Source organism: Salvia miltiorrhiza, chromosome 7 (genome assembly GCF_028751815.1).
Source record: "Salvia miltiorrhiza cultivar Shanhuang (shh) chromosome 7, IMPLAD_Smil_shh, whole genome shotgun sequence".
NCBI classification, from domain to species: Eukaryota; Viridiplantae; Streptophyta; class Magnoliopsida; order Lamiales; family Lamiaceae; genus Salvia; species Salvia miltiorrhiza.
In genome coordinates this window covers 47,554,361-47,572,883 of record NC_080393.1, presented here as the reverse complement: position 1 = coordinate 47,572,883, position 18,523 = coordinate 47,554,361, and the positions used below count along the sequence as shown (strand labels likewise).

The 18,523-nt window shown below is 37.8% G+C and overlaps 1 protein-coding gene and 1 long non-coding RNA gene across 3 annotated transcripts; both read left to right on the top strand.

Moving 5' to 3' along the window:
- Positions 1–546: 546 nt before the first annotated feature.
- On the top strand, positions 547–1,616 carry LOC130992840 (uncharacterized). 2 transcript variants are annotated; one of them, XM_057917599.1, is made up of 3 exons: positions 547–1,050; positions 1,225–1,347; positions 1,431–1,616. In XM_057917599.1, the coding sequence occupies exons 1-3, from the start codon at positions 661–663 to the stop codon at positions 1,437–1,439; spliced, it is 522 nt and encodes a 173-aa protein (XP_057773582.1). In that variant the 5' UTR covers positions 547–660; the 3' UTR covers positions 1,440–1,616. The 2 variants fall into 2 exon arrangements, 1 of the variants encoding a protein (XP_057773582.1); XR_009091428.1 differs by having other exon boundaries at positions 549–811.
- Positions 1,617–15,355: 13,739 nt separating this feature from the next.
- Positions 15,356–18,523, top strand: LOC130992839 (uncharacterized). The gene is made up of 3 exons (XR_009091427.1): positions 15,356–15,766; positions 17,712–17,773; positions 18,284–18,523. It is a non-coding gene; the product is annotated as an uncharacterized LOC130992839 (long non-coding RNA).

The following is an 18,523-nucleotide window of genomic DNA, read 5'->3' as shown; positions in this document are numbered from 1 at the left end:
TAGGTGAATCTATTAGAAAGTTTCAATTAGTTATTGACATTTAAAATGTATAGCAAAAAAAATTTAGTAACATCTATTCTTTAACGGCAATTTTTTTCTTAGTTTTATTTATTTAATGAAGTTTATTTTTAAATTTGTTGTGCACACGTGGCAAACTAATGAAAAAAATTAACCACACATAATTATCAATTATATGTGCGGGTAATGAATTTTATAAAAAAAAATTGGCAAATTTAAGTAAATTCAATTTAAAACATTTTTTTTAGTATTATTAAGTTTATAGGAATTAAGTTGTAGTACTAATTAATTAATATTTTTTTAGTATTATTAACTAGTATTGCTATCATAATCATCTATTAGTAATATAAAATTAATCAGAAAAACTGTCAAAGGCTAAAAAATTACTATTTTACAAAAATATTTTCGTTTTACCACCATTTACAAAAAATTCCTCTAAAAATCATTCTAATTAAAAAGCCCCACTACGCCATTTTACCTCCATTATTTTAGTTTATCATCTCTCACTTCCACAATATTAGTGGAGTTTATCAATCTCTAATAACCATTCTAATTAAGAAGCCCCACTACGCCAAATCCTCTTCTCCACTAAAATCCCCACTATCTCTCTAGCCGACTGATCCCCTTGATCATATAACTGGGATGGCATTTCACTCTTGTTTATCCGAAGGTAGAGTCCCTTATCCTACCCTAGGACGCCGTTCCTTCATCTATTTTTCAGACGCCGCTTGCCGGCGGACGCCTCCCTTCTCTCTCCACTTCTCTTTTCGTCGCCTCGTCCATTTGTTTTCCGGTGAGCCACTGTCACATCTCCTGCCCCACGCACCCCTCATCTCTTGGTCGGACAGACATCAACGGAGAGCCAACACCACCACGACGGACAGTTGCGCCACTCAGCCGCCGCCGCCCCTGCTTCTCCGTCGAGAATGCCGCCTGCCACCATTCCCCCATCTTCCCATCTCTACATCATATGCTCATGAACTAAACTCAAAACATACACCCACCCCATCATATTCTCTCATTTCTGTACACGTATATATACATTATAGCATTTGATTTCTTATGAAATATTTTAGATTATGAGCATGTATATGTGCTCTTTCATTCGAATGCATACAGAATTGGCTTGATAGTCATTGTGATTATGGTTTGAAATATAAGTTTCTTTCTTTCTTGTTGCTCACTTCTTATTTTCTCTTCATGTAGGCAATATTTTACAATTATACTGGGGATCTTCCAAAAGCTCTACTTCACTTTCTTGAATGTGGAATCTGGTATAAATCACACTCTGTTTTCTTAACTTCAGCTGCACCTTCTCTATTTTGTCAGGTAAGAGTGTTTTGTGGCGTATTCATCTTATTGAATCCAATTAAGTTGTGTTAATTAATATTATGTTTTTATTATCTTTACAGAATAGCTGAAGCAGATGTCAAGATGCAGCTTAACCAATACGTTGGATTACTTTTCGTCAACGAAGCTTCGTAGAAAATTAGAATAGTTTGATCAATTGTGTAGTGTTATTATGTAATGCTTTTTGTAGTTGTGACATAAATAATGTGTACTTTGATATTATTAATAAAGTAAATATTTTTATATAATCATGTTATATTTGAATGTGTTGTACATACTATATTTAATTTAAGAGTTTCTAAACTAGATTAACTATAATATAATATAATATAATATACGTATATAATATAAAATAAAAATTAAATTGAAAAAATTCCAAATAGTTTTAGCCACACATAAGTTATACACACTTATTTATTGCCACGTGTAAATGCCACATCAGCATCCACGTAATTTCCACATCAACATTATATTATGACAAAAACATATTTACCTACACATAAGAAACACTTTTAGCGACATATATATATGTCGGTAATATTATTAGATTTATCCACACATAAATATAAGTGTGGGTAAAAACTTTTCTCTACACTTTTATTGTGACACATGTTGACATTTGCATTATGTGTGGGTAAATATCTATACCCACACATAATCTTACTTTTAACCACATTTACGTGTGTGGCTGAAAACTCAAATTCTTGTAGTGTATTATGAGAATAATGCCATAAATCTTGCAGCTCTAACATCATAGCATAGACGATGCTCTTAGCATCATGCTTATTCAAAAGAAAGCATTCGGGAAGTCGCACCGAGCTTCTAGTTTAAAAATTGATGAGAGTTATCTTGTTACTTTTATGAGCGAGCATAGCTCAGTGCACGAGCATGTCGCGAATGTGGCAAACCTATTTGATAGGCTTGACTTGCTCGGTGGGAGTATCGACAGTGAGGCAAAAGTCGATATTATGCTGAACTCTCTTCTCAAATCTTGTAAGAACTTCCGTCTCAATGTTGTTATGAGCAAGAAAGACTACACTCTTAACGAGTTGTTCAATGCTCTAGTTACGACTAAGGAAGTTGTGGGAAAGAGATGCGCAAGCTCTTGTTATTGCCAAAGAAAGACCATCTTCTTCGTCGAAAGACAAGAAGAAGAATGATCTAAGGGGCAAGAATGACACGGGAGATAGTGGGAGTAGTGGTGTGATAAGATTGAGCATTGGAAGAAAAATTGTCCAATACTCAAGGCAAAGGCTTAAGGTACTTCACTTGCTGTAGTAACTGAGACATGTCAGCTCATTTTCTACCCAGTCATAAGTAGTGGATAACGAGAAAACTGATCATGAGTGTTGCACCTTGCATGGTTTTTAGAGCTGACAAGGAAGCTGTGAAGTGATGAGATGATTGTCTTCATAGGCAACGCGACAATAGTCGTTGTTGTTGCAATTGAAGACTTGTCTTTATGTTTTAATGACATAGTTTTAGTTTTTTGGACTTCCTTGTTCCAAAACTTTGAATAGGTGGATATTTTGTCATTTTTGATAGTAGTGTTTCTATCATAAAAAATGACAAAGTTGTCTATTTTGGTGTTTTGAACATCTCTATTAATACTATAACTTGTCTACATAATACCTTTATATTGCAAGTACATCATCGAACGAATGAAAGAGAAAAGTTAAGGTTAATCTCTCATAGGATCTTACACATATAGTGGTACCTTAGTTTTGGTCACATCTGTTTTAACATGATCCAAAGGCTCGTTCTAAATAGTAGTTGGATTCATTCCAGGTTGTACCATTTGGAACCTGTGAATCTTGTATAGAGAAAAAGATGAAGACCAAGTTGTTATGGCAAAGGGGATAACGGCCAATAATATGTTAGGAATGATCCGTTCTGATTTATTGTCAGTTTCTGGGATTCCAACCCAGTTTACTACGCCGTGTAATCCCCATATAAGATGGTGTAGTGGAGAGAAGAAATAGGTCACTCTTTGAAAAATTTGTTCATTGATGAATTATACGTCTTTGCAATTAGTCCTAAAGAATCAAAAGGTAGTCATTAGTAGGGGTGAGCGAAAATCGAACCAAATCGAAAAAATTGACCGAACCGATCATTTTCGGTTCGGTTCAGTTTGGAGAAATTAGGGCCGATTTTCGATTCTATTTTATAAATCAAGAACCGATAATATTTCGGTTTGGTTTCGGTTTCCCCACCATGAGTCGGTCGGGAACCGAACCGAACCGAATATAATATTATATTATAATTATATCATATTATACATATATATATATATATTATTTAAAAACCCCAGAATAAAATAAACCCTAAATCCTAATCTCCTACCATCTGACAGTCGCACACCCCCTTCTTCTACACTCACTAGTGCGCCACGCACCCTCACCCACACACCTTACCATTCACCACCGCCCCACCCTCAAATTGTCGCCACATGTCGCCCCATCACCACTGCACACACAAGCACTGCTCTCCATGCTCTTCTCACCCTTCACTACTTTCCCCGCTTTTCTTTCCCTCTCCGCCAATAGCAACGGTGACGAATGACAGCGCCACCATTTGCGCCTTGACCTCCCCTATTTGCCGATGCAGCAGCGCGGCTCGGCCTCCCTCCCTCTTCGCCGACATAGCACAACACATAGGCGATGAATGACCTCCGCCCTCTCTTCCCCCTTCTAGTCGGTCGGTTGGAAAAATCGACCGAAACCGATTGCTTTTTGATGGTTCGGTTTAGATCGGTTATCAACCAATATCACTACAAAAAACTATATCGGACACCGACACAATTGCCGACGAAAAACAATCCGTTGGTAATCACCGACAGAACAATGGAGGAATTCCGACGAAGATGTTTTCAGAATTTTACCGACGAAATAGCGACGAAATTATTAGCGACGGAAAATAATTCGTCGTTAAATATTATTTATTATTTTTAATTTATTTTTTAATTATTTTTTTAACTTTACCGACGGAATAGCGACGGAATTATTAGCGACGGAAAATAATCCGTCGTTAAATATTATTTATTATTTTTAATTTTTAATTTATTTTTTTAAATTTACCGACCGAATAGCGACGGACTTAACAGCAACGAAATATATTTCGTCGTTAAATATTATTTTTTTATTTTTATTTATTATTTATTTTTAATTTTTTAATTTTTTTTAATTTTTAATTAATAATCCGTCGGTAATTCCGTCGGTAAATATTATTAATTTTTTTGTTATTTTTTTAAAAAAATATTTTTATTATTTTTTAATCAATATTCTAATTTATTCTTATTTTTAAATTATTGAGAATATTTCAAATTTATTGTTATTTTCAATAATAATATATATATATTTTTAATTAATTATAATATTAATATTTTTTTATTTTAAATTCGATCGTATATTTACCGTCATTCTTTCATTGGCATCACAAGTCTTAGATATGACTTCAGCATATTTTAAGGTTATGAATAAATAATATTGTATATTGAAATAGAGTTTAAATAAATTAATAGGTGATAGTTATATCAATAATACGCGTGTTTTATACTGGTAACCACTCGAAAAGAACTTCAAGGTTAAGCGTGCTTGACTCTAAGCACAACTAAGATGGGTGACCCACTGGGAAGTTCGTCTTAACTTATGCAATTAAGTTCAAAATACATTAGAAATACTAAAATACTTGAGGAGAATAAAGCTAGATTGATATAAATATATATATATATATATATATATATATATACATATTATTTTTTCATAAAAAAAAATAGCGACGGAAATGAATTCCGTCGCTAATACCGATGGTCATTTTCATCGCTATTTTCGTCGCTGATTCAGACGACGCCGGCGTCGTCGCGTGCTTACCTACGGACGGTCCGTCGGTACTTAGCGACGGATGCGAAATTTCGTCTGTAATTTTTTTACTGACCACTTTTACAGCGACACGCGGCGGCCGTTGTTGATCCGTCGCTATATCGATTTGCCGACGGAATTTTGCACTTTACCGACGGAAAATTTCGTCGGTAATCGGCCAGATTCTTGTAGTGTATCGGTTCGGCTCGGTTTATGTTATGGAACGTTCGGTTCGGTTCGGTTCGGTTTTGAACCGATGCTCTGCCCTAGTCATTAGCAATGGCACATGATTCTTAGAAGGAGACTATGTGAATAAATCACAAACGATTCTTAGAAGGGGACTATGTAAATAAATCACAAATCTATGTCAGATACTGTGCTTCAAGAAATTGAAGGCATAATTGACAGACGATTCTATTACCCAAGCCAAGTGTGCAAGAGTTTTATACCATAAGACACTGCACGCACTGTTGACACACACGGGCCACCACAACTCCATTATAGTGGGAGGGTTGTGAGACAACCCGATCGATTTATGTTCTCAGGAGAATCTTTAGATTCGGTCCTTGGTAGTGAATATAAGGAAATCGACTCGAATATCTACTTGGAATTAGTGGGAGACGAGAAAGAATATTTCTGGCACACCTCAATGGATTCAGTAATGTAATTCATTAATACTATGAGCGTGTACAAGAAAAATCTTGCTACCAGAAGACCTTATAGCCATAGGTTGCATTGTGAGTATACAAGAGAACGACAAGTCCGAATGAGCAAGGTCGTAGCTTTCGAAGCTGGACTGGTGGCGAAAGGTTATACCCCGTGTGAGGGTATAGATTATGATGAAATTTTTTGCCAGTTGCCATACTCAGGATTTCAGACCATAATACCATAGTAGCTCACTTAAACCATCGAGGTCTGGCATATGGATGTAAAAAACTTATCGTTACCTTGGGGAAGGTTGGGATATCCACTTGCAGCAGCCTGAAGGTTACGTGAGATAGGGAGAGCATCTCGGGTCATCGGTGATGTGGTTTATCTTGCATTTTATGTAGATAATACCCTCCTAATTGGCGATAATATGGAGTTATTATCAGACATGAAGTAATGGTTATCCGAATAGTTTCAGATGAAAGAATAAGAAAGTATAGTATAGTATACATCTTTGTCATCAAGGTTTTAAAGGATCACTAGAAAATGCTGTTGGGCTTATCTCGAGTGTCTTACATTGATACTGTGAATACTCATTTTCGTATGCATATCGCCAATAAAGGATTGCTACCTATTTTGACATGGCGTTCCTTTATCAAAAGACATATGTCTTAAGATGTGTGTTGAGGTTTAGGAAATGAAGGCGGTATCCTATGTTCTGCAATGACTAGCCTCATGTATGAATTGCTATGTACGAGACCTAATATTTGCTATGCAGTTAGCATGGTTGTAAGATATCAGTATAGTCCTAGTTAAGTGTCGCAGCCCGCCCTAACTAGGGATAGTTAGGCCGAGTGATCTCCGACTAGGGATGGGGTTAAAGAATAAGGGGAAGAAAGGGGCGTCATTTGGAACCGTAAACCTTATTCATCTTAATAAAACTCGTCATTATTAACAGTAATACTCAATTAAAAACATTACTGAAAGAAGACATAAAACTTAATTAAACATTAATCAAGTTAATACATCGACAAAAACATCCTCTAAAACTTAAAGTATGACATATCAATACTAAAAGTATTCTGCAGCGGAAAAGTAGCTAGACATATGTATGAAGACATATTCTAGACAGGTTACATATTTATTAACAACCCTGTGGACTCCGCTCATTGCAACACCATCATCACACCGGCTCAACCTGCACATTTTAAAAAATATATATATATGCAGGGTTGAGTACAAAAGTACTCAGTGAACACATGCCAAACATCTCATGCATATAACATCATACATATTGTCATTGCCATTTCATATGCAAATCATAAGGGATTTATCTAAAAGGCCTTATGTTCGCTAAACTCATTTTCATTTCTCAAAGTTGTCTGCGCACACTTTTCTCATCAAGTAAGTATCGTATATGTTAACTTATGTATTGAGAGGGAGGCCGCCTCTGCAGCACTGTGATCGGCCAATCTGAAAGATGACTCAAGACCACCGTGTACACTAATTCTACCTCGCGTAGAACCGATATCATTATGCTCAGACAGATAGATAACATACTAAAATCTCAAATATTTTGGCAATGCAATAACTTCTAAAATTTCCAATTCATGCTTTGAAATGAAAAATAAAACATCAATGCATTTAACATCCATCTTAATCATACATCATACATCATACATTAATACATCAAACGCATAAACATCTTGATTTTAGCGTAGAAAAGCCCACCTCGTTGCGTCTCTACACAAGGTAACGTCACTCTCTCTCTCTCTCGTCGTCACTTCCCAATCGGACCTTCATCGCTATGAAGAATCAATGAGAAGAAAGGTCATCATAACAGAAAACTCAAATAGGGAAATAAAACTTAACACTTTTAAAACCCAAGTCTTGCCAGCACTGACTTGGCAGTCAGAGCTGACAAAACGACATGGCTGGACATTCCAATCCAGCACTGACTACTTGTCATAGCTGGATTCTCATTCCAGCACTGACTACTCGTCATAGCTGGACTCTCATTCCAGCGTTGACTACTCGACATAGCTGGACTCTCATTCCAGCGCTCCCTACTTGGCATAGCTGGACTCTCATTCCAGCACTGACTCCATGACATAGCTGGACATCTTATTCCAGCACTGACTTCTTGTCATAGCTGGACATCTTATTCCAGCGCTGACTCCTTGTCATAGCTGGACATCTCATTCCAGCGCTGCCCATTTAGCAGAGCTGAAATCGACATAGCTGGACATCTTATTCCAGCGCTGTCTACTCAGCAGAGCTAAACTTGACATAGCCAGGGCTGACAACTCGACAGAGCTGCACTCATCAGCCAGAGCTGACTCAACAGCCAGAGCTGACTCTCCAGAGCTGACTCAACAGCCAGAGCTGACTCGCCAGAGCCGAACTCAACAGCCAGAGCTGACTCGCCAGAGCTGACTTCAACAGCCAGAGCTGACTCACCAGAGCTGAACTCAACAGCCAGAGCTGACTCGCCAGAGCTGACTTTAACAGCCAGAGCTGACTCGCCAGAGCTGAACTCAACAGCCAGAGCTGACTTCAACAGTCAGAGCTGAATCGCCAGAGCTGAACTCAACAGCCAGAGTTGACTCGCCAGAGCTGACTTCAACAGCCAAAGCTGACTCGCCAGAGCTGAACTCAACAGCCAGAGCTGAACTCAACAGCCAGAGCTGACTTCAACAGCCAGAGCTGATTCAACAGCCAGAGTTGACTCAACGGCCAGAGCTGAACTTAACAGCCAGAGCTGACTCAACAGCCAGAGCTGACTCAACTCGACAGAGCTGAACTTCGATAGTCTGAGCTGAACTTAACAGCACTCCAACTGCCAGAGCTGACAAGCCCGGCAGAGCTGAATCCACACGTCAGAGCTGACCAGCCCGGTAGAGCTGAGCTCAACTGCCAGCGCTGACCAACCCGACAGAGCTGGATTCCGCTGCCAGAGCTGACTAGCTCGGCAGAGCGGGAATTCACGCACCAACTCTAAAAGTTCAACACTCACCACTCATGCACAACAAACAAAGGGTTCTCATGCTTCTCTCTCTTCTAACATTCCTCAAAACTTCAAACTTAGTCTATCATGCTCAACTTCCATCCTAGAACTCAAAACATACTAACATAGCTCAAGCAACGTTCATATCTCACGACACAAATTCAGCCATGCTCGACCAAACCAACTTATCATGCTTGGAAAAATACTAATTAAATATATAACAATCCAAGCATGCTCCTAAGCACATATAACAAGTCACAACGATTAAAGAAAAATCGAAGGACGAGCTATGATGACGAACATAGCTGGCTGCCCTCATGGGTTTCATAGCTATGGTTCGAACCAACCTTAACTCCTTCATTAAACATGCTTGACATCTACCCAAGAACAACATACTAAAAAATTCACGACGATCCGACGTCTTTTCAAAATAAAGTCGATAATCGACATTTTTCGACGTCGACAAAAATCGAAAAGAAAACCATCAAAACGTAGGTAGAGATGTTACCTACTTAGATACGTGATCGAAAAGATGATCAGCGCTCATCTCGGTGCTCAAATTGGAGCTCAAAAGCTTGAACTCCAAGCTAAAATGGTGTTGGAGTGAGTTGTATGTGTTTGTGTGCGTGAGTTTGTGTGTGGGCTGACCACACACAAGATATTTAAGGGAAAGGGGGCTGTTGGGCGGTTCGGGGGGGTGGTTAAGGGTAGGGTAGGTAGATATTTAGTCGTTAAATATCTCATTTCGTCTCGTCTCATCTCGTTTTAACGACTAACTACTCGTACTCTTCGTTACTCGCCCTCTCGTCTCTCACTCACTTTCATCACACTTGTAATTCTATATAAATATAGAAAACGTAAGTTCGTTCTCGAAATTTGGATAAACGAACTCGGTTCGTTTATCGAGGAATTCCAGTTTACTATTCACTCGTCGTCCAAAAATAAAAACTTCCGTCGTTGGACTCGTATCGAAAAACTAAGAATATTTCTCGACGACGTGCACGTAAGATTTTGAAAGTCGACAAAAAGACGAAATAGCAGTATTTTACTATTCATCATCAAAAGTCAAAAATTTCAAAAACTTCTTAACGGACTCAGATCTCACTTTCGAGTTCATCGTTCTCAATCAAATAATTATCTCAAATTATTTGAATACTCTAACTCAATTACGGATATAAAATCTCACATCATCCTCTTATCATTAAAAGAACATCTCAACATCTTTAAAATATAACAAGAAAACTTTGTATAACTCCTCATCTCTATACAAAGTAATCAAACAAGGGATCTATACCCTAATTACTCAAACTCAAGCAATTAAACACGTCATCAAAAGCCCGGGTATTACATTAAGGGCCCTGGACTGTGGTAAATTATATTCTCAAGTACTTGACTAGAGAATAAAGATAGTTTACAAGTTCGAAAGTTTAGTTCCTTTTGGATTATACGGATTCAAATTTCCAGGCTGATCGGGACAAAGAAAAATTACCTTGAGCAATGTGTTTTCCTTGGGAAGTAAAAATTGTTATGGTTTGACCACTACCTCCAGGATCTAAGAGCGATTTCTAGTTTGCGTGAGAGCATCACCTTTGAGATGACTCAAGTGTAGTAGCAAACTCTATGGAATTCATGAACTACAAGGGGTCAAACACATGGAGAGTGTCACACCCCAATTCTTGAAACAATAACTATAACTGGAGTACGACTAATCATTAAAATGAATAGGGGAAAAACCTTGTGAAATCCGAATAGAAGGGATAACCATCGGGCATCGCCCCTTTAGATGAAGAAAGACAGGTATCCAATTGATACGAATCAATCAACAAACATGACAAACGTCAGGATCACAAGTTTAGTTTCATGCTTCAGATAACCAACATTCCTTAATCAAAATACTTGAGAGTCAAAAGTCTAGGCTCAACAAAAGATATCGTTTAGAGTCATAACATAAAGGTCTTAAGTCGAGAAAACGAAAGACAAATAAAGGCTAGTACTACAGCGGAAGTCAAAACACGGAGTTGAACCCTAGCCTCAGCTCTCCCCGTCAGCACCAGCCAATGAACCTGAAAAACATTTGAAAATATTTGGGCTAAGTACTAATGTACTTAGTGGGCTGCAACTTTTAAAACATTTCACAATTCGTAAGAGCAATTTATTCAATCATTCATGACATAACTTAGAATGTTTTAAAGTAAAAGAACTTCTAAGCATGTTAAAACATTTCATTTTATTAGCGCGCTGTTGTCACACTCTGTTCTGTTACTCGCTGTGATCCCAGACCTTTTAGCCACCGACGGATCCCTCATTCCCATGATACTTGCCCTGAGGACGTAACTCAGACAAGTTGAATTGACCTCGGGACGCTACCCAGGCAGGCCTTACATGATACATGCTCCGGAACACATCCAGCCGAGCACCCTTATAACGCCTCTTGCATGAATTAGTGCCCGATGGAGATCAACCCACCGAAACAACTAACAAGTGTACACAATTCTCAAATAACGTGTTAGGCCATAAGAGAACCTCGATCGATCCATGAATTGCGAGCCTTAAACATAACAGAGCGCACAAAAACATTTATTGGATAAACAATTTTCATTTTATGAAATATTTAGAGCTTAATAACTCAAGCATACATTTGAAAAATAAGCCCACCTGATTGGGCAATGTCTGTCGTTTATTCTTATCTCTGAATCGGAATAGCGGTGCTAATCCTCACGATCCACGAACCCTACAAGAAATCTATACTCTTAATATGTCTCCTGAATCTAATCTTAAGTCAAGGTAAAGTGCTTAACATCATATGATTCACTTAGCTGAGTTTTCAAAATTTAATGAATAAATAATTGAAAACTAAAATTCTTGAGTTAAGGACACCAACAATATCCTTACTAGATTTTCTTTAATAATTGGAAATATAAATAAAACCAATTAAATCATAAATACTCATATTGCAAAATGTAATGCAATTTCATGTCATGCTTAGCATATAATAAGTAATTTACTTAAAACACGCGCATAATAATAATTTAATATTATTATAAAAATTAGTCATTGAATAAATTAATTAAACTAATTAATAGTTCAATTAATTAAAATAAGAAATCCAAAATATTAGTAAAGGTAACCCACACTTTACTTAAATCAGGCCCAATTAAATAAAATCATAGACCTAACTTAACTAATAAGCAAGCCCAAAAGAATAAATAGGAAAATAAAAGATCTGGCCCAGCTTAAAAGCTAAAAGTCGGCCCAATGCTGAACCCAAACTATTAAATGAAGTAGTCCACTTGATTAAATAATAAAGCCCATGTTTTAAATATAATCTGAGCCAATTGAAAAGAATTCGTAGCCCATAAGAGGCTCCAAATTATTTAGGGCAAAGCCCCAAACTCTTTCTTCTTCTTTTTTAAAACACACACACACTAACACACACACGCACGCACGCAGCTGGTGCTGCGCAGCAGCCTCCCCCCCTCGCCCTCTTCTCTCCTCCGGTGGACGGCAGCGGCGCCGTCCTCTGGCCGCCGCCGCCGCCACCATCCCTGACTTCCCTCTCCCTCGCCGAACTTCGGCTGCCACGCCGCTTCTCCCCCGGCGAGGACAGCGCCGGTCACCCATCTCCCTCTATCTCCTCTCTCGATTCTCACAAAACACACAAACATGCAGAGTCACCGGGGCACCCAGCCGCCGCCGGTTTCCCTTCGACGAAGCAGCAGCGATGGGCTGCCACCTCTATCTCCCTCTCTGCCTTCGAACGGAACGGCGACCAAGCCGCCGCCTCCGAGCCCTAAATCCCCAAATACCAGCTGCCACCCCTTCGATTCCGGCGACTGCGCAGCCATAGGCTGCCGCCGCCGAGCTCCAGATCCACGTCTCTGTCTCACTCTTTCCTCTACACACTTCAGCCGGCGACAACAGTGGCGCCCAGCCACCGCCGACCACCGCCTCTCCTTCACCGGTGGGCTGTTCGCTAATTTATTTAACACGCCGCAAATATACGGGTGCAATTGTGTACAGTAGCAAGCAAGGTCGTATTCCACAGAGACTGAATTTACCAATTCCTATCCTAAATTATTCTACTCTATCTGGACAAACGAAAATGAGAGTTTTCGTAGTAAAGAACAAAATAAATAAACAGCAGGAAAGAAAATAAAGCAAGCTGTGAAACAGAGAAAACAGATAAGACAAGATTTCCCAAGGCAAAGGTTTCAACAGATTCTCCTAACTAACATGTTCAATTCAATTAGTAAGACGATTTCTAAAGCAATCTCTAAGCTAGTTCATACCCACTCCCGTGGCATATAAAACGTTGATTACATGCAAGGCTACCGTCCCCGGATCGCTCTTCTAACATGCAACTCCTAAAAGCTCATAGGATTAACGCCCTCACAAATATCAATTCCCTTTAGAATTAAATATATGTGTTCTATGTTCTTGGTTCAGGTAATAATTATCATCTCCCGATCTCAAATTAAAACCTATGATTATGCTAAATTGGTGGCCAATCAATAAAGCAAACAATTGTAACAAGAACATAAAAAGGAAAAACAATCTCAATCAATTGAATCAAACAGTCAGAAATTCAAATCATGTCTACTCCCTAAACCCTGGGAAAAAGGGATTCTAGCCACACATAGACATATGACTAAAAATCAATATCTCAAATACACAAATAAACATTAAACAATGAAACCGTAGTAGAATTCGAGAGTCTTCAGTTCTTGCTCTGGCTCTGTTCTCTGTCTCTCTCAGCTCTCAGGGAAAGGAAAATATGATGAAAGGTGATAAAAAGGTTCAGAGAATAAGTTCTTGGGGAGTATTTATATGCCCTAGGTCTTGTAGCTCTCAAAAATACCCAAAATCACTAAAAAAACGAATTTTGGGCGGAAAAACGGCGTCTCGCGCGGCCGGGTCGCGCGCCCGCGCGCCGAGCCCGCGCTTGCTGTCCAGCAGGTCTGTCTTCGTCGCGCGGCTGGGTCGCGCGGCAGCGCGCCTGGACCGCGCGACCTCGCGCGGCCTTGCGCAGTGATTTTGTTTTGGCTCGTGCTCCCTCGTACAAACTCCGATTTACGAACCGTTTGCGCTCACGAACTCCTATCGAGACGAACTACAACTTCTATTTCAACCAAATCTTCCAAATTCTGCTTCTTTATTTCTGAAAAATACGTTCAAACACAAGCAAGTGACAAGTTCTTGACCAAAAACCAATATAAGCTCAAATAAATCAACAAACACACAAAATCCTCATAACTAAACATCAAAAATGACACACCATGAGGTAAAAATGCATGTTTATCAACCCCCCAAACTTGAACTATTGTCCGTCCTCGGACAAAACAAAGATGAACCAAGAATGAATCAACAAGAGCGTTGAGAAAAGTGGATAACATTGTGGCTTCAGATTTGTCAACAAAATTACCAACATGCATTTGTATCTCCAATCATCAAGATATCACACTCATGACAAATTCAAATTATGGTCTCAATGAATTGCAATCCTCACCAAAAGGATAAAGAAAATAAGAACTCTCAACTCTCAAGTGTATCAATCAAAAAGGACGTGTATACGCTCAGTTCAAGCTAAACAAGTACTCATCCATAAGCTTGTCAATCGTCTCACCTCTCCACCACTAAATGTGTAACACCCCGTACTTTTCCTTATGTTGTGAGGTAGTGTCTTAACACTATTGAGAGTACTGAGATGTCGAGATGCGAGACTATTTTTTTTTTTATGACCAGATAAGACAGATTGTCTTTTTAATAGAGATATGAGTGGACAAACCAATGATAGAGTTAGAGTGAAGAGATTTAAGAAATGAGTTGAGTTAGAGATACTGATTGAATTGAGTTGAGATTTTATTTTATTTCCGACTACCGGGAATAGAATTACCGGATACCGAGTTATCAGAGATTTACTATCCTATTAAGAAAATAGGAATAATGAGTTTGACATAGAGTCGAGGAAGAAAGAGTGAGAACCTTGATGAAAAGAGTCGGTCAGAGAGACGTCTAGTTTGTTTGTGTTTGCCGACTGCTTTGACGTGATATTATGTGAACTTACGTGACTAATTGATTAGGTGATTTTTGTTACATATGTCTTTATGAGCAAATTATTATATTTTTTATTTGAGGACTTTAGCGCTTGGAATTTTGATTAAGTTTTCAAAGCAAGTGCGGTTTATTTTTACCGAGAAATCGAATGATGTCGGTTTATGGAAATTTTTCCAAGCATAATATTTTTTTTAAATTATTTTTCCTACGAAGAGGAATATTATAATTGAGTGAGTGCACTAATAATAGTGCTATAATTATTATTTTGGTCACATGAATAATTATACTATGGTATTTTATTAATGAGTGACATTTCCATAGTTATTGTGATTTTTATTTAATCGCCCTTCTCACACTTTATTTTAATTTCACTACCATATGTTATATGCCTTAAATGACTAAGTATAGAGTTTGAGAGAGTAGAGATTGAGAGTATATTATGGAGAGTGTAGAGATTAGAGAGAGATTAGAGAGAGAGAGATCATCCATTAATTGCAAATATTCTCCAAGATTTGGAAATCTCCTTTAAAGATCACAAGATCAAATTCAATCTTGCAAAGCCAAACCTCTCTCTCCCTCACTACAATTTTCGGCCATCATCTCTCTCCCTCACACACATTTTCTCCCAACACACACTCATCTTCTCCATTTATCAATTCCACCATTTTCCTCCATTGATGGAAACCTTCGAAGCTTCCTAAAATATTACCAAACACTTCAAATCACTCTAATATCCTCCATAAACCTATTCTATCCACTTATAATCAAGAAAATCCTTGAAGAAGAAGCTCCAAAGTAGAGTGAGAAAGTGAGAATTTTGGTGAGAACTTGGGTAAGTGGCCATGTTTTTTTTTTAAATTCTTGCTTGAAGGATGTTGTGTGAGTGTATTCTTGAAAGATGAAGCAAGAAAATCACCCCTCCCTATTTTCCATAATTTTCGAAAAAAAGGGTCTCCATCCCTTCAAAAATTTTTCTTTTTCTTTTCTTGATTTGGGGTGAAAAATGAGAGTTATGTGATGTGTATTGATGTTTGATATATGTTGTGAAATATGTGTCTTGAAATGTGAAACTTCGATGGGAGTTAGTTTACCCAAAAATGAGAACTTTTGAGTCAATGAGTTAAATGATGAATTGATGATGTAGATGAGTTCATGAGATGTATATGATGATGATTGATGGAGTAATTTGGGTATATGATGTCGATGGATGATTTTGATGTGAGTTAGTTTAATAAAATTAGGGATATGTGTAATCATGCGCTAATTTGTGAATTGATGGTTTTGATGTGGGATTAATTGGTTAAAAATGAAAGATCTATAAGTTGATTAAAGATTTGTGTGTGTTTGTAAAAAAATTTCAAAGAGTTAGTTTAGTAAAAATTAGGACTTTCTAGTCTATGTGTTATTTAAGTGGTTTTGCTTGAGATGTATGTTTTTAAGCATGATAGTAGTGTTTTTGTATATTTGATTAAGTCTATTGTAGGCTAAATAAAATTTTGGCTTATTTTAGTTTGTATGAAATTTTGAGTTTTTATATGATGTGAGTTTGATGCTTTATAAAATAAGGTTTAATTGCTCTATGATCATTATGAGAACTTTATCCTTGTTTGTTGAGAGTTTTATGTTGATACATGGATTTTCTATAAAATCTAGTTTATATGATAAAAAGAGAGTAAATATGTGAATAATGAGTTATATGATGTAAATGATCATATTTGAGTATTTGAGAAATTTCGAGCATGATATTGAAAAGGAATTTGTTAGATACGTTCGTTGAAATGTTTTCTATGAGATTTGAGTTGATGATGAAAGACAAGAGTCGAGATTGTATATTACGAGTATTTTGATGTATTTGAATGTTTTTAAGTGCTTTAAGTGCTTAAACTGAGTTTTGATGAGTTTGCATGGTTTAAATGTTGAGTTGAGCATGTTTGTTTGTGTGTATGTTTCGGAGTCGTTTTTCACGACGCGCTGACGCACTGTTTTCGAGGGGTTCTTGATACCCAAAAACCCTGACAATTTTATGGTAAGTATATTTGAGAGTCTTGAGAATACCGGTAAAATTTCAAGTCATTTGGACTTCGTTTGCTATTTTTATAAAATGTAAAACTAAAACTGCTACGTTCTGCCGAATTGTTCGGTGAGTAGCCAATAGAGTCATCGTTTCCAGTAGCTTTCCTTAGCATTCTGGAACCCAAATTTTTATGGTTGAGACCTGAGTGTCTTAGCTAAGTTACCACAAACTTTCAGATCGTTTTGACAACGTTTACTATTTTTAAAAAATCAAACTTTTCGATTGCTAAAAACTGCCGAATATGGTAGACTGTAGTAACACAGTCATATCTCCTAAACTACTTGGAGTTTTTTATCCTACTTTTTTTTAAATGAAACTAGACTCAAAGAGGTTTCGTTTGGTATACGTTACGACCCCAGGAGAGTTCTGTACAGAGTCTGGTGAGGTTTTAAAGTTGAGTCAGTGCAGAGTAAAGCTTGTTTTCGACTTGTCTATGTGTGTTTTTAATATGCTTAAGTGTTTATACTTGTTTATGTGCTTGTTTGCTATGAGTTTGAGTCGAGTTGAGAGTTAAGTCGAAAATTGGACGTGTGAATCCTTAGAAGCCGAGTATACCTAGGGATTGAGTTATAACGGGTAAATAGACGTTGAGTGAGAAGTTAAAGTAAAGAAGAGATTGGATTTGGAAATTGAGTTCTGACTAAGGTTTGTTTTATCACATGAACCTTCGATGACGATGACGATGTGATGATGACATATGAAGGCCCGAGCGAGACGAAGAAGTAAGTTGCCTGATTTCTTTCCAGAATAAGCGAAGGACTTCAGGTGGGCAATATTTTGAGTATACATATATCATACGAGCTTTCGAAACTGTTTTGATGATGTTGTGAATTTATCAAATGCTTTGAGATAAATGATATTTGAGAACTGTTTGACTTGCCGATTTTTGTTGATAATGACTTGTGTGTTACCCTCTACTGAGACGAATTCGGTCCTGCCACAAGCGGGATTTTGTGCACAGAGGTGACTGTGAGCCGTCTTCGGGTCGGCCGGTCACGGTACTTGAGAGGGAGGCCTACTTCTCAGTACCTTTGATAATAACGAGTTGTAGATGTGGTGCATACATGTTGAGATCTTTGACTGCAGTCGTTTCTTTATGATATCATGATTATTAAAACTGCTTACACAGGTTAATTTACGCTAAATTTATTCCTGTGTATTGCTGAGATGGGGCAAGTTTCAAACCTATAGCTCTAAGAGCACATTTCTTGTTTTTCGGCGTTTGCTCACTGAGTATTATGTACTCATGCCCTGCATGTATTTCTAAATGTGCAGGCTAAGCGAGGAGCGAGATTGGTCTGGTGCTAGTGGGGGAAACGTTTCAATCGATGTAATTATGTTTTCGTATTGCCTTCATGTTAATAGAGTCTTGAGGATTGAGATACTTTGTTTTCTTTCGAAATCAAGCAATTTACTCACGGTTATGTGTCTTCATACATGTAATCGATTCGCCTTTTGCTGCGATACTCTGCATTTTATGATTCATTATGAAAAATGAGCTATACCCGTTTTGTT